The following is a 23,776-nucleotide window of genomic DNA, read 5'->3' on the forward strand; positions in this document are numbered from 1 at the left end:
GATATTGTCGACCATAAACCCTGACTGCTCATTGGAGGGTCAAATTCTAAAGTTAAAGCTCAGCTACTTTGGTCATCTGATGAGAAGAGAGGAGTCGCTGGAGAAAGATTTGATGTTGGGAAAGGTTGAGGGTTGCCGGAGAAGGGGTAGGCAGCGAACGCGATGGTTAGATGGCATCCTCGAGGCACTGCAGATGAAGTTATGTGATGTTAGGAAGATAGTGAGAGACCGGGAAGCGTGGCGTGACATGGTCCATAGGGCCATGAAGAGTCGGACACCACTGAACGCCTGAACTGAACTGAACTGAACTGAAAAAACGATGTCTGGTGGTCAGAAATAGAATTTAAAAAAAAAAAACTACATTATTACACTAACTACTTTCATCAGTGGTGCATCAATGAGAATTATTTTACAATGTTACATGCAGAAATGATGAAGTTTGCTTTCAATATCGTCGCAATGTGCAATCACACCCGCACTGGTCGGCATGTTCTGAGGAAAATGAAGTTTGGGCGTCCATCTCAGTTTGAAGCCGAGGTCTAGTCTAGCGTTGTCTCACTTCTCTAAGGATGGCGACTCACCAAGTACAGTTCGGAAGCACCGCAGTTGAATCATCCCTGCCAGGAACATCGCCAGGGCCTTCGGCGCTCGAGCAAGAACAATCTCCGCCTCTGTGCCTGCCGAGGGTGAGAAGGGACATCGCCAATCTTCTGGCCGACCCACTTTCCGGAATATTCATTTTTCCTGAGGAGAGCAACTTCACCATCATACACGCCCTCGTTGTCGGCCCACGTGGAACGCCGTATGAAGGCGGATTCTTCCACTTCGAAATCGTTTGCACCTCAGCTTACCCGATTGCACCGCCTCAAGTCAAGTTCTTGACAACTGATGCTGGACGAGTGCAGTTCAATCCGAACCTCTACGCCTGTGGGAAGGTGTGCATGAGTATCCTGGGTAACCGGCCTGGACCACCTTGGAGCCCCAGCGAGTCCCTGAGGAGCGTGTTGCTTTCCATCCAGTCACTGCTAAACGAGGAACCGTTGTACAACGAGCCTCGATTTGCGAGTGGGACAAACCTGGAACTCTCCAAGAAATACAATACCTCCTTACAGCATGAGACGATTAGGGTCGCGGTTTGCGACATGGTTGATGACTGCTTGAGGGTTGATTCCCCCTTACCACCTCCACTCAAGACCACCATCCTTCACTGGTTCGCGGTGTTCTACAACAAGCACGAGTACACTGCGGAGACCCGCCAGCACCTAGACGGAAGAAAAATTCTGAATCTGGTTGCGGTCCAAGGACGCACGATCCAGTACGCGTCGCTGCTATGGCAGCTAAAGAACCTCAAGCGGCGAGTGTGGAGGTTCAATGAAGGTATCTTACTCGGCGCAGGCTGTTGAAACGACGGGTGTATCACCTTTATCGTTCTGAGCCTGCAGCCAGCTGAAAAGAATGATTCCAAACGCTTCTATGAAGGCGGACATGTGACCAGCGCCTCGGGAGTACCGACATGGGAGACGCCTATGCAAGCGTTGTTTCCTAGGGAAAAATTAAACACTTCAACGAAACGTCTTGTTTACTTAGTGAAAAAAAAAATGTTTAAATGCCTCCTTCACGAATGTATTTGCCCTAAAATAGGCAGCCTTCGAGGTTGCCTGTGCTTTTCTGGCCTCCGTCTATTACGCGGGAAGTATGACGCTGAATTTCGAACACTGGCTTGCATAGGCACCAGTTTTGGAACGGGGTAGCATGTTTCTCTGGCCCCTTGCTCGGATCCTCAGGGCCAAAATAGGGGGTGAACGGGGCTCAGACCATTTCGGACTAAAACCATTCCAGACATAGCATTTTTAGGCTTTAATTCCTTTGTACTATTAAAACCGAGTAAACGTGATTGATTGCTCTTGAAACAGTGTGCGCGCTAAGTTTAAGTTTTAATGTCTGGGGCATAAGGTATTAAACAAGAAAGATGCTGTTTTTTCTCCCGAAACATCTGCTTTCACTTATTGTTCTTGTGGCCATCCTGAAATGAATGCGCCTTAGAATTAAAAAAGGAAATGACAGTAATCGACATAACCACGGCATACAAGTCAGCATATGAGGGAGTTCTCTTACCTCCCTCGTGAAGTACTTGCATTGAAACTCCGTCAGGAATACTTAAGATACTGACGTCTCTCTGCGGGTGGTTTTAGGCTAAGTTATTGGGTTTTTTTTTTTTTGTTTAGCGAGAGAATTAGGAAAAATGTTAATGGCAAAATAGTCGAACCATCTTCCAGCACTTCAAAAACGGTATGCCAGCGTCCCTATACACCGATGGAACTTTTTCTTGTCAAACTGAGTAAAAGGTGATTGATTGATTGATTGATTGATTGATTGATTGATTGATTGATTGATTGATTGATTGATTGATTGATTGATTGATTGATTGATTGTGGCTTCAGTAAGAAGTAATCAAGGAAATAGTTGTACTACTACTAATAAAAATATTATTAATATCCATCATTTAACCGACTATGTTCAATGGAAAACAAAGCAGTCAGCACAGATTCAGGTAACGCCCGCCCTCGATCATTAAACTTTGCAACGCCATCACAGCGGATTTCTCTGCCGCCCTCTATAAGTTTTATTTTCCCTTGGATTCTGCTCGGTTAGCTTTTTTTTTTTTTTTGCTTTTTTCGTGTTTATCTCCTCAATACCGTCACCTTCCCGCCGCTGATCTCAGTCAGCATATTAATACCTCATCTCTCACCCCTCAACATACAGCTTGCCTCATATACATAACGCTTTTAACGCTTAAGAACGTTATCCACAAAAACCGGTACCGTCTTTCTATAACCGAGTTCTTTCGCAATCTAGCTCCGGGCTTTTGCAGGCATCCTCAAAGTTTCAGTTGTATGGATGAGAACCGGCAAAATGCTATTAATGCGATGATATTAGAAACCTCATTGCAGCAAAAATACGGCGTGTGGGTTTGAGTCCTATAATTCGATGATTGGCCGACTATGATGTGACGTCATGAGACCATGTGGCTCGTGACATCCCGCCTAGCTGAGCCATGGTTGAGTCGGCAAGTGCACTGGTAACGTGACGTGGCCTAGCGTGGCGGAAAGCTGACATTATTTGGCAACTGCACTCAGTCGTGTGCAGTTCCTTGTAGATGTGCATAGAAAACTGTGCAACCAGGCTTTACGGTAGCCAGGACTTATGTCACGCCGCGTGCGTCTAGAGTTACGGAAGATACGCGCAAGCGGAGATGGTAACGACAGATGTCACTAAAGACGTAGTAACGACCGCTGTACAGAGGCTCAGAATATGCGGTGAGAATAAGGGACGGAGGAGGGGAAGAAAGCCGCGCGGACTTCAGAATTTATTCTCATGCCATTTTAAACACGTAATCTAATTAAATGCTCCCTGAATTTCATTTGAGGTTCTTCTTCTAATAATAATAATAATAATAATAATAATAATAATAATAATAATAATAATAATAATAATAATAATATGTTCACAGGAAAGGGCGCAGTGTCTATCACACTTGCCCTGTGGACACCTGAACCACGCCGTAAAGGAAGGGATGAAGGTGATATTGAAAGTGGAAAGCGAGAAAGGGGAGCCGTGGTGGAGGGCTACGGCGTAATTTAGACCACCTGGGGATCTTTAACGTGCGCTGACAGATGGAGGGTGGCAGTTCCTGGCCCTACGGGGCTGGGACAGTAGGTCAACGCCGCTTGCGGCGGGGGTTAGCCAGCCCCCGAATTATTATCTGTTGTAGGCCGTCATTGCACCTGCCACCGCTTAGGTGGTGGACGACGGCTGTTGTTGCGGCGCACGTCTTTCTCTCCCTCTTCTTTTTCTTTCTTCCCAATCCCGCCGGGGTGGTGCAGTGGTAAGACGCCCGACTACTGTGCCGGAGTACCCGGGTTCGAACCCGACCTCGGCGGCTGCGTTTCGATGTAGGCGAAACGAAGAGGCGTTCGTGTGCTGTGCGATGTCAGCGCACGTTAAAGATCCCCAGGTGGTCGAAATTACTCCGTAGCCCTCCACTACGGCTCCTCTTTCTCTCTTTCCACTTTCACTCCCACCTTCCTCCCTTCCCTTACGGCGCGGTTGCGGTGTCCACAGAAAACAAGTGAGACAGTTACCGCGCCTTTCCCTTCCTATAAAATAAATCAATAAAAAATCAGCGAAGGTGGCTCAGCTGCAGAGCCAGTAGCAGGCCCGTGCATTTTCTTTTCCTTCTTCCTACAGCCACAACAACAACGCTGGCATCGCACAACACACGGACGCCACATCGTTTCGCCTACAGCCACAACAACAACGCTGGCATCGCACAACACACGGACGCCACATCGTTTCGCCTCCCTCGAAACGCAGCCGCCGTAGTCGGGTTCGAACCCGGGAACTCCGGTACAGTAGTCGAGCGTCTTACCACTGCACCACCCAGGCGGGCAGAGACTTTTTTTTAAGTACCTGTCATACGGACTACACTCCGTTCTTTTTTCTCAGCTGTTCTCTCAGGTTCCTTGTCTGGAGTCACTACGTTCTCTGTACTTGTGTATTTTCTAACCTTTTTGAATGTCTAACTTCTTGGAGGAAGCTATTGACCCCTTCCGTAGGTGTTAATTGTTTTGCTACATTTGCAAAGACAGTGACCTATTCTTTGTAATACTACGTAAACATAAATATTGAGGTATCAGTGCACCTTTCCTGCCCTGGCTTCCATTCCTGAAGCGAAGTTTGTTTTCGAATTCTTCCTCATAAGTTTTTGTTAGACGCGCTGCCTCTCGTATAACATGGATAAGCCAGTTAAACTAAACTCAGTGACAATATTTATCTTTCTCTGAACCTGTGAAAATCTATGGGGTCATTTGACCTCGAAAACATTCACCACAAAATAAAGAAACGAAGAAGAAGCAATTTATTACAGTCCCGTATTACCCTCAAAGTATGTCAGCGACTACTACGCAATCATGGTGTCAATTCCTTGATGTTTGTAGGCTTCAATCTTCTTCAAAGGGGGTGCATACTGGCTCGATAAACACATTGAGAGAAACTTTTCATGAAAATTGAAAGTGATTTCAATTCGCATCACGCGTTGATTGCACTCGAAAATATCGGTGGTCCCTTCCTGAACCGAAGAAAGGAAGGAAATACTTTGACGAAACTGGAGACCCGATAACTGTCAACCTCTGGGCGCACACCTCAACCGCACCGTAAAAGAAGTAATGCTAAGAGGAAACGAGAGAGAGCAGGATGTGTACAGGATTCAATACTATTAAAAGACCTCAGTCAACGAGGCTTTACTTCCAGACTTGAAAATAACAATTTTGGCACACTGGGAGTGCAGATAATTTGGACTGTGCACAGAAGTCTAATTCTTTATCTTCAGGGGAACATTTTATGAAGGTTTGGTTTGGTTTGGTTTGTGGGGTTTTACGTCCCAAAGCGACTCAGGCTATGAGAGACGCCGTAGTGGAGGACTCTAGAAATTTAGACCCCCTGGGGTTCTTTAACGTGCACTGACATCGCACAGCACACGGGCGCCTTGCTTTTCGCCTCCATCGAGAAGCTGCCGCCGAGGCCGGGATTCGATCCCGCGTCCTTAGGAACAGTAGTCGAGCGCCGTAACCACTGCGCCACCCCGGCGGGGCATTTTGTGACTCAAGGCGGCCGTATCGTCGTATTCGTAGTCTGAGTCGCGTTGGGAAGGTAAACCCACTAAACCAAGCCAAACCAACCGAACGAGCTGCATTAGTAAAAAAAGGGAAAAAAATTATCCGTGTGTGTGAAACGTTATCGCGTCATACCCTTGATGATAGAGCATGTGCTTTTCCTTGTGTTGCATCGAACGCACAGAGCCTTTTGCTGATAGTGCACTGGAACACGTCAAATTTCAAGAAACGACATCTGAGTTTACCGCTGACGTCCCAAAGCTACTCGGGCTGTGAGACACGCTGTAGTGGAGGGCTCCGGAACTTTCGACCACCTGGGGTTCTTTAACGCGCACTGACAGCACAACACACGGGCGCATTGCTTTTCACCTCCATCGAGAAGCGGCCACCTCGGCCGGGATTCGATCCCCCAACCTTAGGAACAGTAGTCGAGCTACCTAACCACTGCACCACCTTGGCGGGGCTATTTGACTGTTTTAACTGGGAGATCTTTTTTCTGCACTTGCGAGGTTTTGAAAGTTTCTTTTCTGGCATCCGAGCGAGACGCACTAAAACAGTGATTCTTCTACCAGATCATGGCCCTAGCCATCAACCATCACTTTATTGATGTTACTGCTGCGGTCAACCCAAAATATTGACACAGGTGGAGAACGATGAGTACGAAGTGGCACGCTCGTGCGTGAAAGGCGAAGAGAAAGTGCGTCGAACGTTGGGCCCTCATTGCCTGGGTCCTTAGCTGTCTCTCACTGCGTATATAATTACCCGCTTTTCTAAATAAATTTCTCCTCATTTCAATATCAATGGCTTCCCTGCAAGGTTATTTACGAATAGAGAGGTGAATTGAAGCAACCCCATCACTAAATTCCTTCCTCCGCCCCGTGCTGATACCATAACACTACCAAGAAAGAAGACGTTTGAGCGTCCATATTTTTTCGTTTCGAGTGCTTAGTGAGAACGATATGTCTTCTATAAGTCTACTGAGGATAAGGAAAGACATTGCGGAATTTTTCGCAGATCCACCTCCGGGAATCTTTATCGCGCCTGAAGAGGATGACCTGACCGTAATCAACGCCCTCTTGATAGGCCCCCAAGACTCGCCACACGCAGGTGGATTCTTTCGCTTACGCCTTTCATGCCCCGCCGATTACCCAATGAGTCCACCAAAAGTTCTGTTCCTGACTACAGATGCTAACCAAGTGAGATTCCACCCCCATATATTTCCCAATGGTACGATATGCCTCAATCTTCTCGGAACCTGGGGTGAACCCGCCTGGACCCCCGCCATGTCCTTGGGGAGCTTGCTGATTTCCATCCAGTCGATACTGAACGAATGTCCGTACTTCGATTTGCCTCTCCTGGTACATGTTGAAGCTGCCAGTCGCTATAAGATATACCTGGTGCACGAAACCATCAGGGTGGCTGTATGCGACGCGGTGGAGGACTGTCTTCAGGACAACTCTTCCTTCCCGCCACCATTCAAGGACATCGTCCTGAAGAAGTTTGTAGAATTCTTCAACAAATATGAGAAAGTGGTTCAAGCCCATTTGCACCACTCTGGGGTCATATTATGCGATATAGTCTCCGACCGTAGAGGCCAGTTCGACGAACTGCTCACAAGACTTCGGGATCTGAAGAAGCGAGTCGACTGCAAGGGACGAAGCTAATGCCTTTTTTTCAGCTCCGGTCTGGTCTTGCTTCGCACATTTAATATCCTAGGTCCAGGAGCCGACTGTAAGGTATTCTGATAATCAAGTTGCCTGCTCACCAGATTGGCCATGCTACAAGTATAAAACGAAGATTTTGTGCTGCCCACCGACGCATGCAGAATATCCCGTGACTATCGCAACGGACAAATCCTGCCAGCATAATTTTTGCTGACAGGGTAGAGCATTCGTTAATCGCACCCTCAGTTTCTTGTTAATTCCTTGTTTGTACCAATCTGACAAATCTCTTGTTCATGCCCTTACTTTCTTGTTTGTACCAATCCGACACATCTTGTTCGTGCCCTTAATAAAGAAAATTGCCAATCAATCTGAAGGTTACTTTTTTTTTGTGTGCTGGCTTTCATTTAAACCGATTTGTGAGTGCTGGTCTTTTTTCTCCCACAATAAACGTCCCTTGTGAAGAACAGTGTCACCCGTCAACAAATGATACCAGTTCGAAAATTAAAGTAGCCACTGCAATCTTCACACAGCAAGCTCATTTAAAAGGAAGAAGCCTTTGCGCGTGAAGGCAAGCAAAGACTGGAAAGCGTGTAGCTTTTTGATTACATCCGAACCAAGCAAACATAAAATTTCGACAGTAAACAATGCCAATAGCCAGCAAGTCGACAGTAAAAGACGGAGTGCTTATTATTGTGTTAACAAATTTGTTGCAGCTGTGCTTCGAGAACTAGCCACTTAGCGTTGATACTGGCGACACTGTATCGATTCGATAGCGTGGAGCGGTGACCAGATGCCTCAATGAAACGTGAGCAAATCCTTCAGCCGCGGCTGTACCCCAAATTCATAGCGTACTCGGGAAGAGAGGGAAACAGTAAAGGGCGGCGTAGGTAGGGCGGCGTTGGTGTACGTGATTTTAATATCGCAACGCCATGCCGTTTTAAAACTCTCAGCTTCTGATCCCTCAAATTCAAATGCAAGAATAGCACGCCCTATCAGTGTAAGGTGCTACATTATTGGGGACACTTAAGCTCACCATTAAGGTTATGACGCGAGTCACGCTTCAACCGAGCCATATGGACGTGCCTGCGTGTCATAGGGGTAACGAGAATGCAAACAGTTATGCAGTGGTAGTGGTGGTGGTAGTAGTAGTAGTAGTAGTAGTAGTAGTAGTAGTAGTAGTAGTAGTAGTAATGGTGGTGGTGGCGGTGGTGATGGTGGTGGTAGTAGTAGTAGTAGTAGTAGTAGTAGTAGTAGTAGTAGTAGTAGTAGTAGTAGTAGTAGTAGTAGTGGTAGTTGTTGTTGTTGTTATTTTTTTAGTAACTCAGGAAAGAGTCGGACAAATGCTGGTAGAGTTTTTGTGTGTTTCTGTTCCACAGCAGACATATAACATGCGGAACATGCAGCACCTCGAGCCATTACATGAGCAAGCGCATGGCGATGATAACGCAGTTGTTCCGGTTAATCGAATTCAGGAAGACTCCTAGTTGGCCCATGTCCACAAGCTAGAATGCACTCCCAAGCAGCATGATGTGCAGAAAAAAAAAACAAATCAAAATTCTCAAAGGGTCACGAACTGCAGCGCTGTAGCATCACTGTTCTCCAACATTGAAATCATGGAAATAGCCGCCGCCATGGTGTTCCCAATGTGAAAGGGCGAACGCTATGAAGTTGGCACTGGCGGCAAAATTGATGGTGAAACCTTCCACGTGTTTCGTTGAAAGTGTTAAACTAGAAAGACGCTTAAGCTTCGCCTTCATCCTTCCGGCCCTGGTGCCATCAACTGAACCCAGAAAACAAATTTTCCGCTAGTGCATCAGGAACAGAAGACAAACTATTGATATTTGCTTGGATAGCACCTTCGGCATTCCTATTGCCATCGGTATTGCTATTCTCGCAGCGTAATTCCGTTCTCTCAACATATCTCAACAGTAGGATCCAACAGCTTCTTTCTCCTGCCTGGTGGTGTATCAGCTAGTGAAAGGGTTATAAATAAATCAGATTTTTTTTTTTATTTCGGCTCGCAACAATTTTTGAACGCTGCATAAAAGTTAACACCCGTCGATGGAAAATATTAGATGATTTCGGTGCAGTTAGTTGCATTGTGTAATTGTTACCGCATCGAAACATAATATGTCTCTTGCTGTGTTCACACCTGGTTTTACGGCTGCTTGGATTAAAAAGCATTCCATAACGCAACCTAAAAGGGAACACACCCCCAAAGAATGTGGTTCAGATGCTTGTTGTAAAATGTTAATAAAAAATATCACAAATGGAATTCAAACCAGTGTAGCGTTCCAAAAAGTAGCACTAATATATTGCGCCACAGTAGCGACAGGAGGAGGGCGTTTTAATTGAGGCTCTTATTAGTTTTTACAAAGTTTCTGCTTTTTCGCCGCTACTGAGTGGATCCTAGTAAGGCTCCTCCATTTTGTTAAAGGTAGCGACAACTACTCGAGAACCCTTCGAGGGGTCCAGGGGACAGCGCTAGCAGACGACGCGCCGCACTCATTCGTGCATACCGTGTACTCATGAAGCCGCGCTCGGTGCACACATAAACCGGTTAATCAAACAGATTTGTGTCCTACCCTGCTCAAGAAGCTTCAAAAGACAGGAATAATAACTTAAACGTGCGTGTGAAGCATAAACGTCAAAAAAAAAAAAAAACGCGGGCGTTAAACGAGCCAGCCCATTCTACTGAACCATTCGCATCGGTACAGCGGTTAGAAAACTGTTCATTGTTATGCTTTGAAATTAGTAGTGAACTTGAAGTAGAAAAGGTATTTCAGTAAACCTATTGGGCTCGTTTCCTTACTAAAAAATAAGTAGACTGCGAGTTTTCTGCAACTTTTGGAAACGTCGTTGCGCACAGAGCTCTAATGTAATATGGGCGTATTTGCGTTTGTAACCGTTTGGGTATACTCCATTTTAAACACTTTTTTGGCTCGGGTTTATTTCGTTTACACAGTATTCCAATAGATTTATTTTGGAGAAAAAGTCAGTTTCTCTGCAGCTGTACGTTACCAACCCATGTATATCTTCCAACTACAAAAAAAAAAGAAAAAAAATCGGGTATGATGCGTTACAAAGCTCGCGGATAACGTTTTCTCACTTTTATATTCTTAATTTGCTTTATATTGTTTTCCTTGGCCTGCCGGGCAAGAATGTCACCAGTAAGCTTGGATGCCGCCTCTTGAAACTTGATGAGTCCCCGTGCGCGTTCAGCGGAACTTCGATGCAACGTCGCGAAACTCCTCCGTTAAAACAATAGCTCAATAGCATTTCACCCACACGGTTGATTTTACACTTTTTATGGTACAAATCTTTGTTTTTGTTTTTTAATTTTTATACATCGATATTTAGCATAGGCAAATATTGACTTTTTATTTCGATCATTTTGACACATTTGCACCATCCTGTTTTTCCAATGTTTCATTTTTCATTTATATCAATCAACTAATCAATGCACGGTCTAAATTTTCATAACAAGCATTATCAAGCACTGCATTTTCATTCTGAGCATTTTGACACCACTGATTCCACGCGTTATACTGCAGTTCTGATCTGTTCGGGGAAAGTAAGGGGGCGCGACAGGGCAGTGACTTTTCACTAGGCATCCACATTACAAGTAATAGCGACATAGTCATAGCGTTCTTGATATTTTGCTCATGAAATAGCATATGCCCAAACAAAGGTCATCCCGGGCAAGCGAACGGCTTTTTAAGCAGGGAGAAATCACTTCGCATGTGGGGTGTTTTCCGTGGCCATGAAAATCTCACGCCCGATCTCATGAAGCCATAGCTTCCTTCTGTTGTTATTATCATCACCGCGAGAAATGGAAAATGACTTTTTCCAGTCTTCCGCACGGTTCCGGCAGACGAAAGCACGGCAGCTCGGCGCAGCTGCATGTCACGCGTGTGCTTCAAAATTTGAGTTCAGAGATGTAACTCTTGCGTCCGCTTAAGCACTAAGTACCGCACATATACTCCTAAAAATGCAGTAGAGGCATGTGAAGTACTTTTTGCTTAACTAATCGGCCAATATCTCGCTGGCAAGCGCAGATCGCCGTGCATTTCAGCGGCGCAGCGAGCACCGCTGGATCCTTTGGGCGGAGCTTGGCGGCGAAGAGGTCACGTGCAGCCAACTGGCCTATCGGAGGGAGGGGCGGCTGGATCAAGACCTGTCGCTACCTTGAACAAATGGAGGAGCCTTAGATCCTAGCGTTGAGAAAACGGAATCACGCCTCCTAACATTTGTGCTGAGTTGCCCGGTGTGAGGAGGAAGACGCGATAAGAATGACTTCACTAAAGAAGCAACAGTACAACAAACTGGTAAATTGATATCTCATTAGCCATTATTCACTTTCCGCTCATATCTTTAAATATTTTGTGAAATGCATATTCAAGCCCATTTCTGGCTCATGCATATGATTGGCCATGCGGACGCAATGCTGGACCACGTCTTTGACATGGTCGATTTTGACACGATCAGCATAGTAAACTAGAATATACAGCGCTGCGGACGGGGCCTCAGCGTGTCCCCAATAAGGAAGCCCTTTTTCGGGTCCAATTTCAAGAGAGTGCAATTCATAAGTTACTGGCGGTGCTGCGGTCGCAATGGCGCTGGAGCACTTGTTGTTTTGCTCTCAAAACACTGCCGGGGTACTTAATTCGTAGCCGAAAACAAATATATCATCGTTTTAGGCGCTGGGAGCGCAGCGCAACACAAGTCACTGATTCCGTTTGCAGACGAACCCGAAACGCCACAGCAATGCGTGTAGTATATGGGTTCAAAAGTGGCTGACAGCAGCACCGCCACATCGTGTATCGTTTTCGAGAACAGCTGCTCTATGGGAAATCCCTCCCGTCCGCTGCACTGTATATTCTATTCCACTGTACCATCCAAGCTCAATAGTTGTAGTGCGGGCCACGATTCATGCCAGGGAATATTTCCAGAGGGGCTTCCGCTTTCTTTTCTGACAGATGTACCTACATTATTCAGGCTGTATCATGGCTCATACCAGTTATTACTTGCAGTAAACTAAATTACATAGCACTTTTTGAACAAATTAAAAATTGTTATATTTTGCTTTTAAAGAGCATGAATGTTGAATCGAGTCGCTGCACTGACAATGGTAATATTGAACAGCGACCGGGGAAAATAGGAGTGAAAATAAATTTGCCTTTTACCTTGAGTTTATAACAATTTACCGCTCTCTTCTTCCTGTGGACACCCCTAGAGTGCGCCGGGAAGCTAAGGCACTTTGACAGCAGCTTGTGCCCCACCGCTTGTTGCTGTGGAACCGGGACCTCACTCCGCAGCAGGGCTTCCCCGTGGTCCCTGCTCCACAGCAACAAGCCATCCGCCTGGCAGAAAAAGACGCGAAGAGCCAAAACCTCTTTTCCTGCTTCTGACCGCGGAGGTTCCGGCTCCTGTCCCTTAGGCCCGGCTCACACTAGCGGGAAACTTCCCGTAGCGGCGCAACGTTCATTGCGCCGCTGCGTCGCAGATCCTTGGAAGGACGCTCACACTACGGCCGTTTTAACCTGATTTAACTGATTTATTTATGGGAAGGGAAAGGAACGGTAATTGTCTCACTTGTTTTCTGTGGACACCGCAACAGCGCCGTAAGGGAAGGGAGGAAGGTGGGAGTGAAAGTGGAAAGAGAGAAAGAGGAGCCGTAGTGGAGGGCTACGGAGTAATTTCGACCAGCTCTCGGCGGTGCGTTTCGATGGAGGCGAAACGAAGAGGCGTCCGTGTGCTGTGCGATGTCAGCGCGCGTTGAAGATCCCCAGGTGGTCGAAATTACTCCGTAGCCCTCCACTACGGCTCCTCTTTCTCTCTTTCCACTTGAACTCCCACCTTCCTTCCTTCCCTTACGGCGCGGTTCAGGTGTCCACAGACACAAGTGTGACAGATACCGCGCCTTTCCCTTCCTGTGAACCAATTATTATTATTATTATCTTTAACGTGCGCTGACATCGCACAGCACACGGAAGCCTCTTCGTTTCGCCTCCATCGAAACGCAGCCGCCGAGGTCGGGTTCGAACCCGGGTACTCCGGCACAGTAGTCGGGCGTCTTACCGCTGCACCACCCCGGCGGGGCTCACACTACGCCCGTTTTTCCGCTGCGTTTGTCGTGGAATGTAGAGGAGGCGAAGGCGAGCGGAGCGAGAAAGAGTAGTCACGTGACAAGAGAGAAGGGAAAGCGCGTGCTTTTCTCGTGCACAAGTGAGCGGGCTACTCAAGCGACACCAGCGATGCTCCCGTCGCCCGCGCAGCCGCCGCCGGGAGTCATTGATGATGATGATGATGATAACTTTATTTTCCACCAGATAAGGAGGCCCCCAATTCCCGCCCCCGGCACGCAGGCCTAAGGGACGGGAGCAGAGACCTCCGCGATCAGAAGAAGGCAAAGAGGTCTTGGCTCTTCGCGGCTTCTTCCGCCAGGCGGATGGCTTGAACTTGGACTGACGTCACGGTCTGCGCTCCGCTCCGATTGGCTACTCAGTTCTGCGGGACGGGAAAAATAGCTCCCAACCCCATCGCTCCGCGGAACGTCAAACAAGTCAGCCTGCGGTAGTAAAAAAAAAAAAAACCGGCTTCTGCGGGAAGCGGCGCGCGGAGAACGTCCAGCGTTGCGCGTTTTCCCGCTAGTGTGAGCGTGCCTTTAGGCCTGCGTGCCGGCGGCGGGGACTAGGAGAGAATAAAGTTATCACATCACCCCACCGCACGTACGGTGAGCGCCCTCGATGCTAGGAACAATACATCATGGTTTGCTATTTTTCGTGGCGAGAATATGGCGTCCTCGAAAACGCATTTTTTATCTTTGTCCAACATATGACGGCGCTGTATTGGGCTATATATGAAACAGAATTCTTAATCCTTTGTGCGGTACTGATAGTTTTGTAAAAATGGCAAATTATAAAATACAAAAGTTAATGCCTTGGTTTATGAGTCCTGCACATTACTAAATTAAACATAATTTTATTACTTTCTTGTAGCTTGCGTAGCCAAAGCGATCCCTTTCGCGTTTTACAACCAGTGAGCCCTGATGTTCAGTTATGACACCATATCTATCAATTCATAAGTACTTCCGCTGCAGGCAATAAATTTTACTGCGTCGTTATGGGACCCTATTTATACAAAAAACTCACAGGAAACAAAATCTATAGTGACAATAAAATTTCCAGGGCCGAAAGGGCTAAGTAGACGCACTAGTACTTTTAAGACCGTCTTTTCGTTCCTCGATTGATATATATCTTTATATAAAATGTAAATTCGTTTGTAGAAAAATAAAGGCAGTGTCTGTAACACATCCCCGTGGACACCTGAAACGCGCTGTAAGGGAAACTAGGAAGGTCGAATTGAAAGCAAAGAGGAAGAGGTGCCATGGTGAAAGGCTTCGAAAAAACTTTATCACTGCAGTAACCCGCCTTAGAGAAACGCAAAAACATCCTAATCACTAATTTTCTTACTTGTAATTTCCTTACCGCTAAATTGTTTTTCTTTACAACATACTACCACGCCAGACTCCTTGTTACGACAGACCACTACGCAGCGCTAATGGTTCCTCGTTATGACATACTACAGCACGCTGAACTGTTTCTCATTACAACATACTGCTACATTACACTAATGGTTTCTCGTTACAGCATACTACTACACCGCACTAATGTTCAAACACTCAATCGTGTTTTCACTTTTTGCCTCCACTGTTTCCCCTCACTAACACAGCCTACTAAGCTTTCCCGTTAATAATTTCGACCTCCTGGGCATCTCATCTAAACATGCACTGGCATAGCCCGCTTCAGTAGACCCTGCACGCCTCAGTGTCAGTTATGGTATTACATTTGTCTTTCATAGCGTCTGAAAAAGACAGTGTTTGAAATGTCAGCGTTTTCCCACTATAACAAGTGGAGCGAAGACAGCGTCTTTTGGAAATAATTTAATTCGCCGGAAAAAGTAGCTGGGTGTTCTGCGTGTCTCATAGAGAAACAGAACAGCCTCGCCTCTTTCCCGTAGGGTGATCGCGGTCGCTAGTCAGTTTCAGGCTAAATTAGAAGCAGACATGGCAGGCCTTCACCACAAGACTCACGAACTGAAGCCAGAGACAGCCGCAGCAGCATCCAGTTCGCGCATTTTCGAGACTCGCTCCTTTAGATCCAGTAGCCTCTTCTGTAGGGTTTCAAACTGGTACTGCCGTCCTACGTATCCCATTGCTAAGCCGGTCAGGTGGAGGCGGGCCCTCACCGCTCCCTCATGTTTGGTGTAGTTGTCTTCGAAATTCTTCAGCACGACGTCCTTGAAAGCCGCCGGGAAGGAAGAGTTCACTCTCAAACAGTCTTCAACGGCGTCACACACGGCCACTCTGATTGTCTCGTGCAGCTGGTAGGTCTTTTGAGGGTCGATGGCTGCCCGGATATTCTTTATATCCATGTTTTCATTCAGCAAGGATTGAATGGAAATCAGCACACTGCTCAAAGTTTGAACGGGGCTCCACGAGTTTCCATGGGTGCCGAGAATATTAAGACAGATGTAACCGGTGCTGTAGATGTGTTCGTTGAAGCTAACTCTTCCAGCATCTGTCGTCAGGAAAGTTGCACTAGGAGGCCTCATTGGGTAGTTGGCGGGAAACGTAATGCGCAGTCGAAAAAAGCCCCCTTCGAAAGGCGTGTTCTCAGAGCCTACCAAGAGCACATCTACGATGGTAACGTCCGCCTCGTTGGGATGTATGAAGATCCCGGGTGGCGGATCGGCGAAAAACTCGGCGATGTCCTTCTTGATCCTCATAACCCTGGGCGACGACTCTTCGACGCGTCTGACCTTTCCAGCATCCACGAAATCGTCCTCCGAATCTGAGCCCCCTTGTAGCGCTGCCATTCTTATGCGTACCCGACAATCTTGATCTCCTAACCAGCTTGCAAATGAAAACGGTGCCACAACTTCTTTCTTCTCGGGGTCTTTGCTGATATGAGCACGCGCCTGGAGCATTAGGTGTAAGGATTACAGATAAATAAAACCGCGGTAAGAATTTTGAAAATTAAGAATAATTTGAATAACAGATGGGTAATTTACGATTCAGCGACTTTAAAGCTGAACCAGAAGTGAAATGAAAAATTATATCTATGTCGTCGCCGACAAATATAGCAAGTAGAACCCCGCAGCCGTTTAATGGGGCGAAGCTCCTCGAACTCATGTTATTCAAATTCAATTCAAAATTTCATTTCAATTCATTTCAGGTCACCTACGGTACTCATGCCCAAAAAAGGCACCTTTTAGTGCACAGTAGTCTATCCAATGCTATTCAACATCGCAATGCTAAACTTGGCTCAAATGCTTTTAAGACGCAAAGATATCGGCTTCGCCTCCTATGCGGGCGACGTAACCATATGGGCTACGCAAGGATCCTTGGCACAGAAAGGAGCACTGCAAGCAGCTATTACCTAGTCCAGGAATTCGCCGAAGAAAGCACTCTTCAATAGTCTTCGAAAAAATTCGACCGTATTAGGCTGTACAGGAAAAATTAAGTCTCCTGAAGAAATGGACCTTTACCTTGGAGACAACAAAGACAAGCTCGGAGTTTTGCTGGCTCTGTGGCTGCAGAGAAATTTGAGAGTGCATTATACAGTTAAAATTCAACAATGATTACACAAGTAACCTGGCATCATAAATAAATGCTCTAAACCGCCCACTAAACACATCAATGGAACGTCTTTTAGCACGCGGGGTGCAAAACACCTTCGGGGTGCTGAGGGAGGCGGTAATGGAGAGTAAAAAAAGTGCCTAACGATGCAGGCGAGCCGAGAAATCCAGACAAGAGTGGGCTATGGCAGGCATTAATATCATATGAGGCCAAGTCCCAATGCCGACATCTGCAAGGACGATCTATGTAAATCCGTTACCTATACACACACGGAAAGCAAAAGTCCAAGCCCTCTCCAAAGACCCAGAAGCGATCTAGGTAGACACCGGGGCCTATGCCGAGCAAGGCATGTTCGCAACTGCTGTGGTCAGCCATCACATGTCCATTACCAAAGCTTAGACCTATGTTAAGCATCCTGCAGAAGCATAATCCCTGCCATAACCTTTACCATCAGGCATCAAGGTGAACGGGGGAAGTAAGCAACTGTAGCGACCGACTCGAAACAAGCCTGCAGCCACTGCTAACGCTTTATAGCGCAACTTTACCCTAGAGTAAAAGTCTTTGGAATTAGATCATCCCTCTATCAGTTGTCATGCTGGCACTCATCGTCTTCAGTCTCCTGCCCGTCACCAGATCCATCAGATGCAAGCAGGTCAAGGCAGGAATTGTTGACGTCTTGCCCAGCAAAAGGGGGAAGGGGATCTCCTCACACTTCAGCAGCTGGCGAAGCAGGGATCCCCGCTTGAGGTCGACCAGGAAGGGCAAGTACTGGTGGTTGGGAGGGCGCTCCAACTGCCACATTGGGAGCGCTGGATGACTCGGTAGATGGAGGTGACGGTGGTGGTGACTGTCTTGACGACGACGTTGTCCGTGCGCCTGCCAGGTGCAGCACCACCGTAGGGCACCACGGGAAGCGGCTCAGAAGTAAAGCGGTCGGAAGATTCTCGCGCGCGATCGTCAACACGGCACTGGGTGTCCCGCAATGTTGTAACTGATCGTACAACGCGAACACCATTAGGAATGGGTGCCATATTCCCCCCGCCATGCCAGCGTTGAATAGGTGATGTGTGCATTCCGTTTCGCACCTGCAGGCAACAGAAACACTTTTAGTGTGAAAGCACTCAACCGCTCACCACAACCGACCAAAAATCTTGCCCGATCTGCTCAGGCACCACAAACCATGGACCAATATTGGACGTTTGGCAAACCATTCGTCCTATGTGCGGCTGGACATCACCAACACACTTCCAATATTGAGCCGAAGGTTTGTGCTGCCTGGGTTGTTTGGCAAAGCTGTTTTGTGAGGTGCCTCGAGCAGGTAATTCAAACTAACTCTGGTATAGACTGCGAAAGCGTCGCGTGGTGGCGCTGTTGCTGCTGACGGGCAGCGCCATAAATGGCAGAAAATAGACACTGGTAAAATGGGGGCCGCGCCATCCGCGCGTTCTCCTTGCACTGCCGCAATCCTGCTTCCTTCCGTGCACATGCAGAAAAAAAATCTGCTTGCTTAACTTTTATTTTCTGTAATTCGAACTTGAATAAAGTGAAAAGATGGTTGGCAACATGTACTCTGAAGCAGACGGTCGACACTTCGATATATGACCGGTGGTGGTGACAAACATTTACTCTTTGTACAAGGAGGTGTTTGGACCAAGGCCCTATAGGCCCAGGCCCTCACAAACCTAGATGGAGTTCCTATTCCGGAGCCCCAATGGAGTTTAACGCTGCTAGCGCCCTGGCGACCTAGGTCCGCTGGGACTGTAGGCCATGGCTAGTGTTCCTGTATATGCCGGAGCATATACAGGAACACTAGCCATGGCAGCTGAGCAGCGCCGCCTCCCAGGCCTCCCTAGAAGGGTGGGTAATGAAGGATTGGGAATGGTGGGGATTGGATGGACAGGCCCAGACCACGTGGAAAACGTCCAAGAAGGTCGCTCCACACAGGCTGCAGCCCCCATCAAAGTCTGTATTGAAGTGCTTCAAGACTGCCGGGCACAGCATTGTGTTTGTAAAAATATTGAGAAGGAGCCTTTCGTCCGCTTTCCGGAGACCTTTACAAGGATCCGAAAAGCGGCAGGGGCCGTCCTTATAATATGTGGTAATTTCTTGGAATGTAACAAGATATTGAGTGGACTAGGAGTAGACTTCCTGAGCAAGTTTGAGTGCTCGGGGAGAGAGCGCGGGCCGCCTGATTGGCTAACTCATTGCCCAGGAGTCCGCCGGGAGCCCAGATGAGGTTACAATTTTGAGGGTGGCTGGACCGACAGCAACTTTGTAGGATGCGCTTGGCTAGAGGAGGTATCCAACCTAGCTCATAGTTCCGATAGGCCTCCTTGGAGTCGGTATTGATGTGTTTTACTTGTGGAAAAGAGAGGGCGAGCGCAATCGCGATTTCCGCCGCGTATGTTGTGTTGTGGGCCTGGAACGCGAGCCCTGCCACCGTGTTCGTGTTGTGGACCACTGCCGCGGTGATCCACCTCTAACGGTAGAGACCGGCAATGTTCACGTAGTATACATGGTGTCTACCATAATGCCGCTCCAGTGCTTCCGCACGCGCCTGGCGACGGCCATCATGATCAGTGTGACTTGTTGCGGGGAATGGGTCTGACACTGAGGACGAGTCTCCAGTGTTCTGGCGCTCGTACCCGTTCCTAAAAAATGGTGGTGCATTGGATGTATAGTCGATCAAGAATGCGGCGACCGGATGGCGTTTGTGATAGTTGCGTGTATTGATTGAAAAGATGGGCCTCTCGGAGTTCCCGATAGGTGTTGACTATCCCAAGGTCCAACAAATGCTGGTTGGATGTGGCAAAATGGGGAGGTCAAGAGCCCGTTTGATAACTTTGCGATCTCTGAGCTCGTGCATCGCTGCCTGCATGCTAGCCCGAGAGGGGAGGGGCGGCCGCTCCGCCGGCTCTCACTCGCCACACTGAAGATGTGACGTCGAGTTACGTGAGAAAAGCGAGCTTGCACTTACTTATCCCATCCTGGGGCGGTGCTCCGTCGCCGCCGCTTGACGGCACCGTAAAGCGAGAGCCTACTGCGCCGGCCGCCTGATTTCGGGGAGTAGCGGCACAATTAGCTCCCCTCCTCCGTCAAATGACCGCGCGATCCAGGGCCTGTATTCCGAGTTTGCGTCGTTATCGAAGTGTCGCTATCTCACGTGACCTCGAGTCATCTGATCGGTGGAAACACCGAAACATGGTGTTGCCGCGTCTTCTGGTTCCGTAGTGGCAACACCGGGTTCCGGCGTTTCGACCAGTCAGATGACTCGAGGTGACGTGAGATAGCGAAGCACCGATAACGATGCAAACTCGGAATATGGGCCCTGGGAATGGAGATAAAAATCGGCTGCCAGAATGAGGCCTTAGTGTGGTGCCAACTCAAAATTCTGGAAGGCACTTTGGAAAGCCATTATAGCGCGGTGGATTGTAGCTCTCCACTACGGCACCTCTATCTCCATCTCTTCTTTCAGTACCACTTTCCTCCCTTCCTTTATGACGTGATACATGTGCCCGCGGAGAATTGACAGATACTGCGCCTTTGCTATCCTGTAAATCAATTTGAAATGCCGCTGATGCCTGCTGCACTAACGCCTCCTAGACAATCTGGGTCTGTTTGTTTGCTGTGGTGCGGCGTTCGAAGAAGCGCCAAATAAAAGGCGCCGCACGGACGCCTGGATCGGACGCCAGGCAAGGTCAGCTTCGTCTATGCATGTTGTTGTTGCTATGTACTTTATTTTTCCACCGATGTAGGAGGCCCCCTACTCCCCGCCCCCGGCACGCAGGCCTATGGGACGGAGGCCGGGGCCTCCGCGACTAAAGACAGGCGAAGCGACAGTGTTTCTTCGCGGCTTCAGCCGCCAGGCGGATAGCTTGCTGCTGGTTGGCGGGGGACTCGCTCCGCAGTAGCAGTTCCCAGGCTTCTCTACTATTTATGTTGCCTTGGCGCCAGGGGAATCAAGGCATTGCCAGATTATGTGATCCAGAGTACCCCTTTCTCCGCAGGTTTCGCATTTATCGTCCGCCTTTTCCTCCACTTGCGTGTGGAAAAGCCAGACGGGACTTGGGAAATTCTCAGCTTGCAGGCGCCGCCAAGCGACGGCCTCCTTGTTAGCATTCGATCCGGTGGTGGCAGGGGCCTTCTGCTAAGTCTGCAGTGTTCTAAAATTTCCTTATAAGTTTGCAGCCTCTCGTCCATCCCATCGCAATCAGGCGGCTCTACGGCTGCCCGGAAGTAGAGAGCTCGGGCTAGCTCGTGCGCCGCCTCGTTGCCGAGGACGGACTCGTGCGCGGTGGTCCAAATAATTCGAATCTTTGGTTGGTTGGTTGGTTCATAGGAAGGGAAAGGCGCAGTATTTGTCACACTTGCTCTGTGGACACCTGAACCGCGCCGTAAGGGAAGGGATGAAGGTGGGAGTGAAAGTGGATAGAGAGAAAGGGGAGCCGTAGTGGAGGGCTACGGAGTAATTTCGACCACCTGGGGATTTTTAACGTGCGCTGACATCGCACAGCACACGGACGCCACTTCGTTTCGCCTCCATCGAAACGCAGCCGCCGTGGTCGGGTTCGAACCCGGGAACTCCGGCACAGTAGTCGGGCGTCTTACCACTGCACCACCCCGGCGGGGCTATTCTTTCACGTTTTCCGTTCTCTAAAATGTTGGCTGCCTCCGTCGAGACCCTCCCTTTTCCAAAGTTTCAGACAGCTGTTTTGCTGTCACTAATAACTATGCTGGCTTCCGTTCCAACGCAAGCGAGCGCTATTGCAACTTCTTCAGCCGTGTCTACATTTCGGCTTCTATGACGGACGCGGCAGCGGCGGGCACGCCGCGGCCGTTGACGACCACAGCCACCGCCGCCCCCGACTTCCCGCTAGCCGCGTCCACGTAGGCGACCTCCCCCGGCTTCATTTTCCCCGCTTTCTTCGCGAGAGTCTCGGCCCTCTTTTGTCTCCTCTCCTTGTTGTACGTAGGGTGCATGTTTTTAGGTAGGGGGGGCACTATTATATATTCGCGACACTTTCGTGAAATGTCTACTTTGTGGCTTGTTTCTCTATCTGACTGCAGTCCCACCCAGCCGAGGATGGTTCTGCCCGTAGTGGTTCTGCTCAATCTTTCTAGTTGCGCCATGCGCACAGCCTCCGCTAGTTCCGTCCAATTGTTGTGCACCCCCATTTCGAGGAGGCGTTCAGTCGAGGTCGAGATGGGTAGCCCCAGAGCCCTCTTCGCGCATCGTCTGATGAGTGCGTCTATTCTCTGCTTTTCGTCTGATCTAATGTTTAGGAATGGTGTAGCGTAACATATGCGGCTAGTGATGTAAGCCTGCATTAGTTTCAGGAGGCTTCGTTCCTTAAGGCCCCGACCCTTGAGTGCGATTCTCCTGAACAGACCCGTGACTTGCGTGGCGTACGCGTTCAGTTTCTTTACCGTTGTACCGTTGTACCAATCTGCTTGTAGAAAGAGCCCAAGATCCTAATTTGTTCGACTTTTGGCACTATTTGGCCGTCTACTGTTACGCTGATGTTTATCTGGCGTTTACACCTAAGCGCCTTCGGGTTGTAGATAAACAGTTCCGATTTTTGTGGAGAGCACGAGAGGCCCCTTTCGGCCGCGTAAGACACCACGGTGTCCGCCGCCGCTTGCAAGCGCTCCTCGATGCTCGCGTCACTCCCCTGGGTGACCCAAAGGTTGACGTCGTCCGCGTACATGCTGAATTTCAAGTTTTCCACTTTCCTCAGTTCTGCCGGGAGGTTTCGCATGGCAACATTAAAGAGGAACGGGGCAGCACCGAACCCTGTGGCATATCCCTGCTTCCTAGTTTGACGGTGGAGGATTCAATGTCCTGAAACTTTATCTTGATCGTTCTACCCGACAGGAAGTCTTTTACGTAGTCGTACGTTTTCTTTCCGACCCCCAATTCTTGGAGGCCAGAAAGAATTGCCGCGTGTTTTACGTTATCGAACGCCTTTGTCAGGTCTAGACCTAGTAGTACCCTCGCGTCCCTGGTTTCGCTTTCTATGATGTCGTGTCTCAAGCGGAGCATTACGTCCTGTGTGCACAGGCCGGGCCGGAACCCAACCATTTCGTGCGGCCACAGGTCGTTAAGTTCCATGAAACGCGTTAGTCGCGTTTGGACTACCCGCTCCATCAATTTCCCTATACAGGATGTTAGAGAGATTGGTCGTAAGTTCTCTAGTTTAGGGGGTTTGCCTGGCTTCGGTATCAAAATTACGTTTGCAGTCTTCCACTGTTGTGGGAGGCGGCCTCTGTCCCATACGATTCTCATGTATTTGGTGAGCGTGCGGATGGAATTATCGTCCAAATTTCGGAGAACCTTTGTGATTCCGTCTGGGCCGGGAGCCGATTTTGTTTTTAGGCCTAATATTTCGGCGCGAACCTCCGCCTCCGTGATCGGCGCGTCTAGGGCATCGTTTAAGGGTCCTTCGTAATCCGGCAGGGGTAAGGTTTGTGAGTCGCCTATGTACATGTTAATTAGTTTCGCCATTAGTTACCCGTCCATGCCCTCGAACGCGTGTCTGGCTTTCGTCAGTCTTATGCCCGATTGAGTTCTCGAATTGTCAGGATCAAGTAGGTGTCTGAGTAGGCTCCACGTATTAGCAAGGCTCATGTTCCCTTCCATCTCGTCACACCTACTACACCAGTTTTGTTCGCAAAGTTTTACTGCGTAATCTTCAATCTCTTTGTTATAGCTTGCTATCCTTCGCCTAAGGTTCCTGTTCCATCTTTGCGACCGGAGACTCCTCTCCATGCCGCATTTTGCTTCCCACATATGAAGG

The 23,776-nt window shown here is 48.5% G+C and overlaps 2 protein-coding genes across 2 annotated transcripts; one reads left to right on the forward strand and one right to left on the reverse strand.

Moving 5' to 3' along the window:
* The first annotated feature begins 569 nt into the window (after window positions 1-569).
* On the forward strand, window positions 570-7,336 carry LOC146181903 (ubiquitin-conjugating enzyme E2 Z-like). Its single transcript, XM_084575866.1, has 4 exons — window positions 570-1,351; window positions 2,226-2,289; window positions 6,316-6,369; window positions 6,989-7,336. Exons 1-4 carry the CDS (start codon window positions 570-572, stop codon window positions 7,334-7,336), a joined length of 1,248 nt encoding a protein of 415 aa, XP_084431992.1.
* A 7,971-nt stretch (window positions 7,337-15,307) lies between these two features.
* On the reverse strand, window positions 15,308-16,948 carry LOC146181904 (ubiquitin-conjugating enzyme E2 Z-like). The gene has a single exon (XM_084575572.1). It carries the CDS (start codon window positions 16,325-16,327, stop codon window positions 15,428-15,430), a length of 900 nt encoding a protein of 299 aa, XP_084431698.1. The 5' UTR covers window positions 16,328-16,948; the 3' UTR covers window positions 15,308-15,427.
* Between the last annotated feature and the right edge of the window lie 6,828 nt (window positions 16,949-23,776).

Source organism: Amblyomma maculatum, chromosome 8, assembly GCF_055883805.1.
Source record: "Amblyomma maculatum isolate TAMU_Amacu chromosome 8, ASM5588380v1, whole genome shotgun sequence".
NCBI lineage: Eukaryota > Metazoa > Arthropoda > Arachnida > Ixodida > Ixodidae > Amblyomma > Amblyomma maculatum.

What these genes read in the sequence shown, in the direction of transcription:
- LOC146181903 (XM_084575866.1), top strand. Translation starts at nt 570, where the DNA reads ATGGCGACTCACCAAGTACAGTTCGGAAGCACCGCAGTTGAATCATCC. An exon ending in CTTCCAGCACTTCAAAAACG is followed by an intron (nt 2,290 to 6,315) that starts GTATGCCAGCGT and finishes ATATTGACACAG; the next exon opens with GTGGAGAACGATGAGTACGA. An exon ending in GCGTGAAAGGCGAAGAGAAA is followed by an intron (nt 6,370 to 6,988) that starts GTGCGTCGAACG and finishes ATTTCCATCCAG; the next exon opens with TCGATACTGAACGAATGTCC.
- LOC146181904 (XM_084575572.1), bottom strand. Translation starts at nt 16,327, where the DNA reads ATGCTCCAGGCGCGTGCTCATATCAGCAAAGACCCCGAGAAGAAAGAA.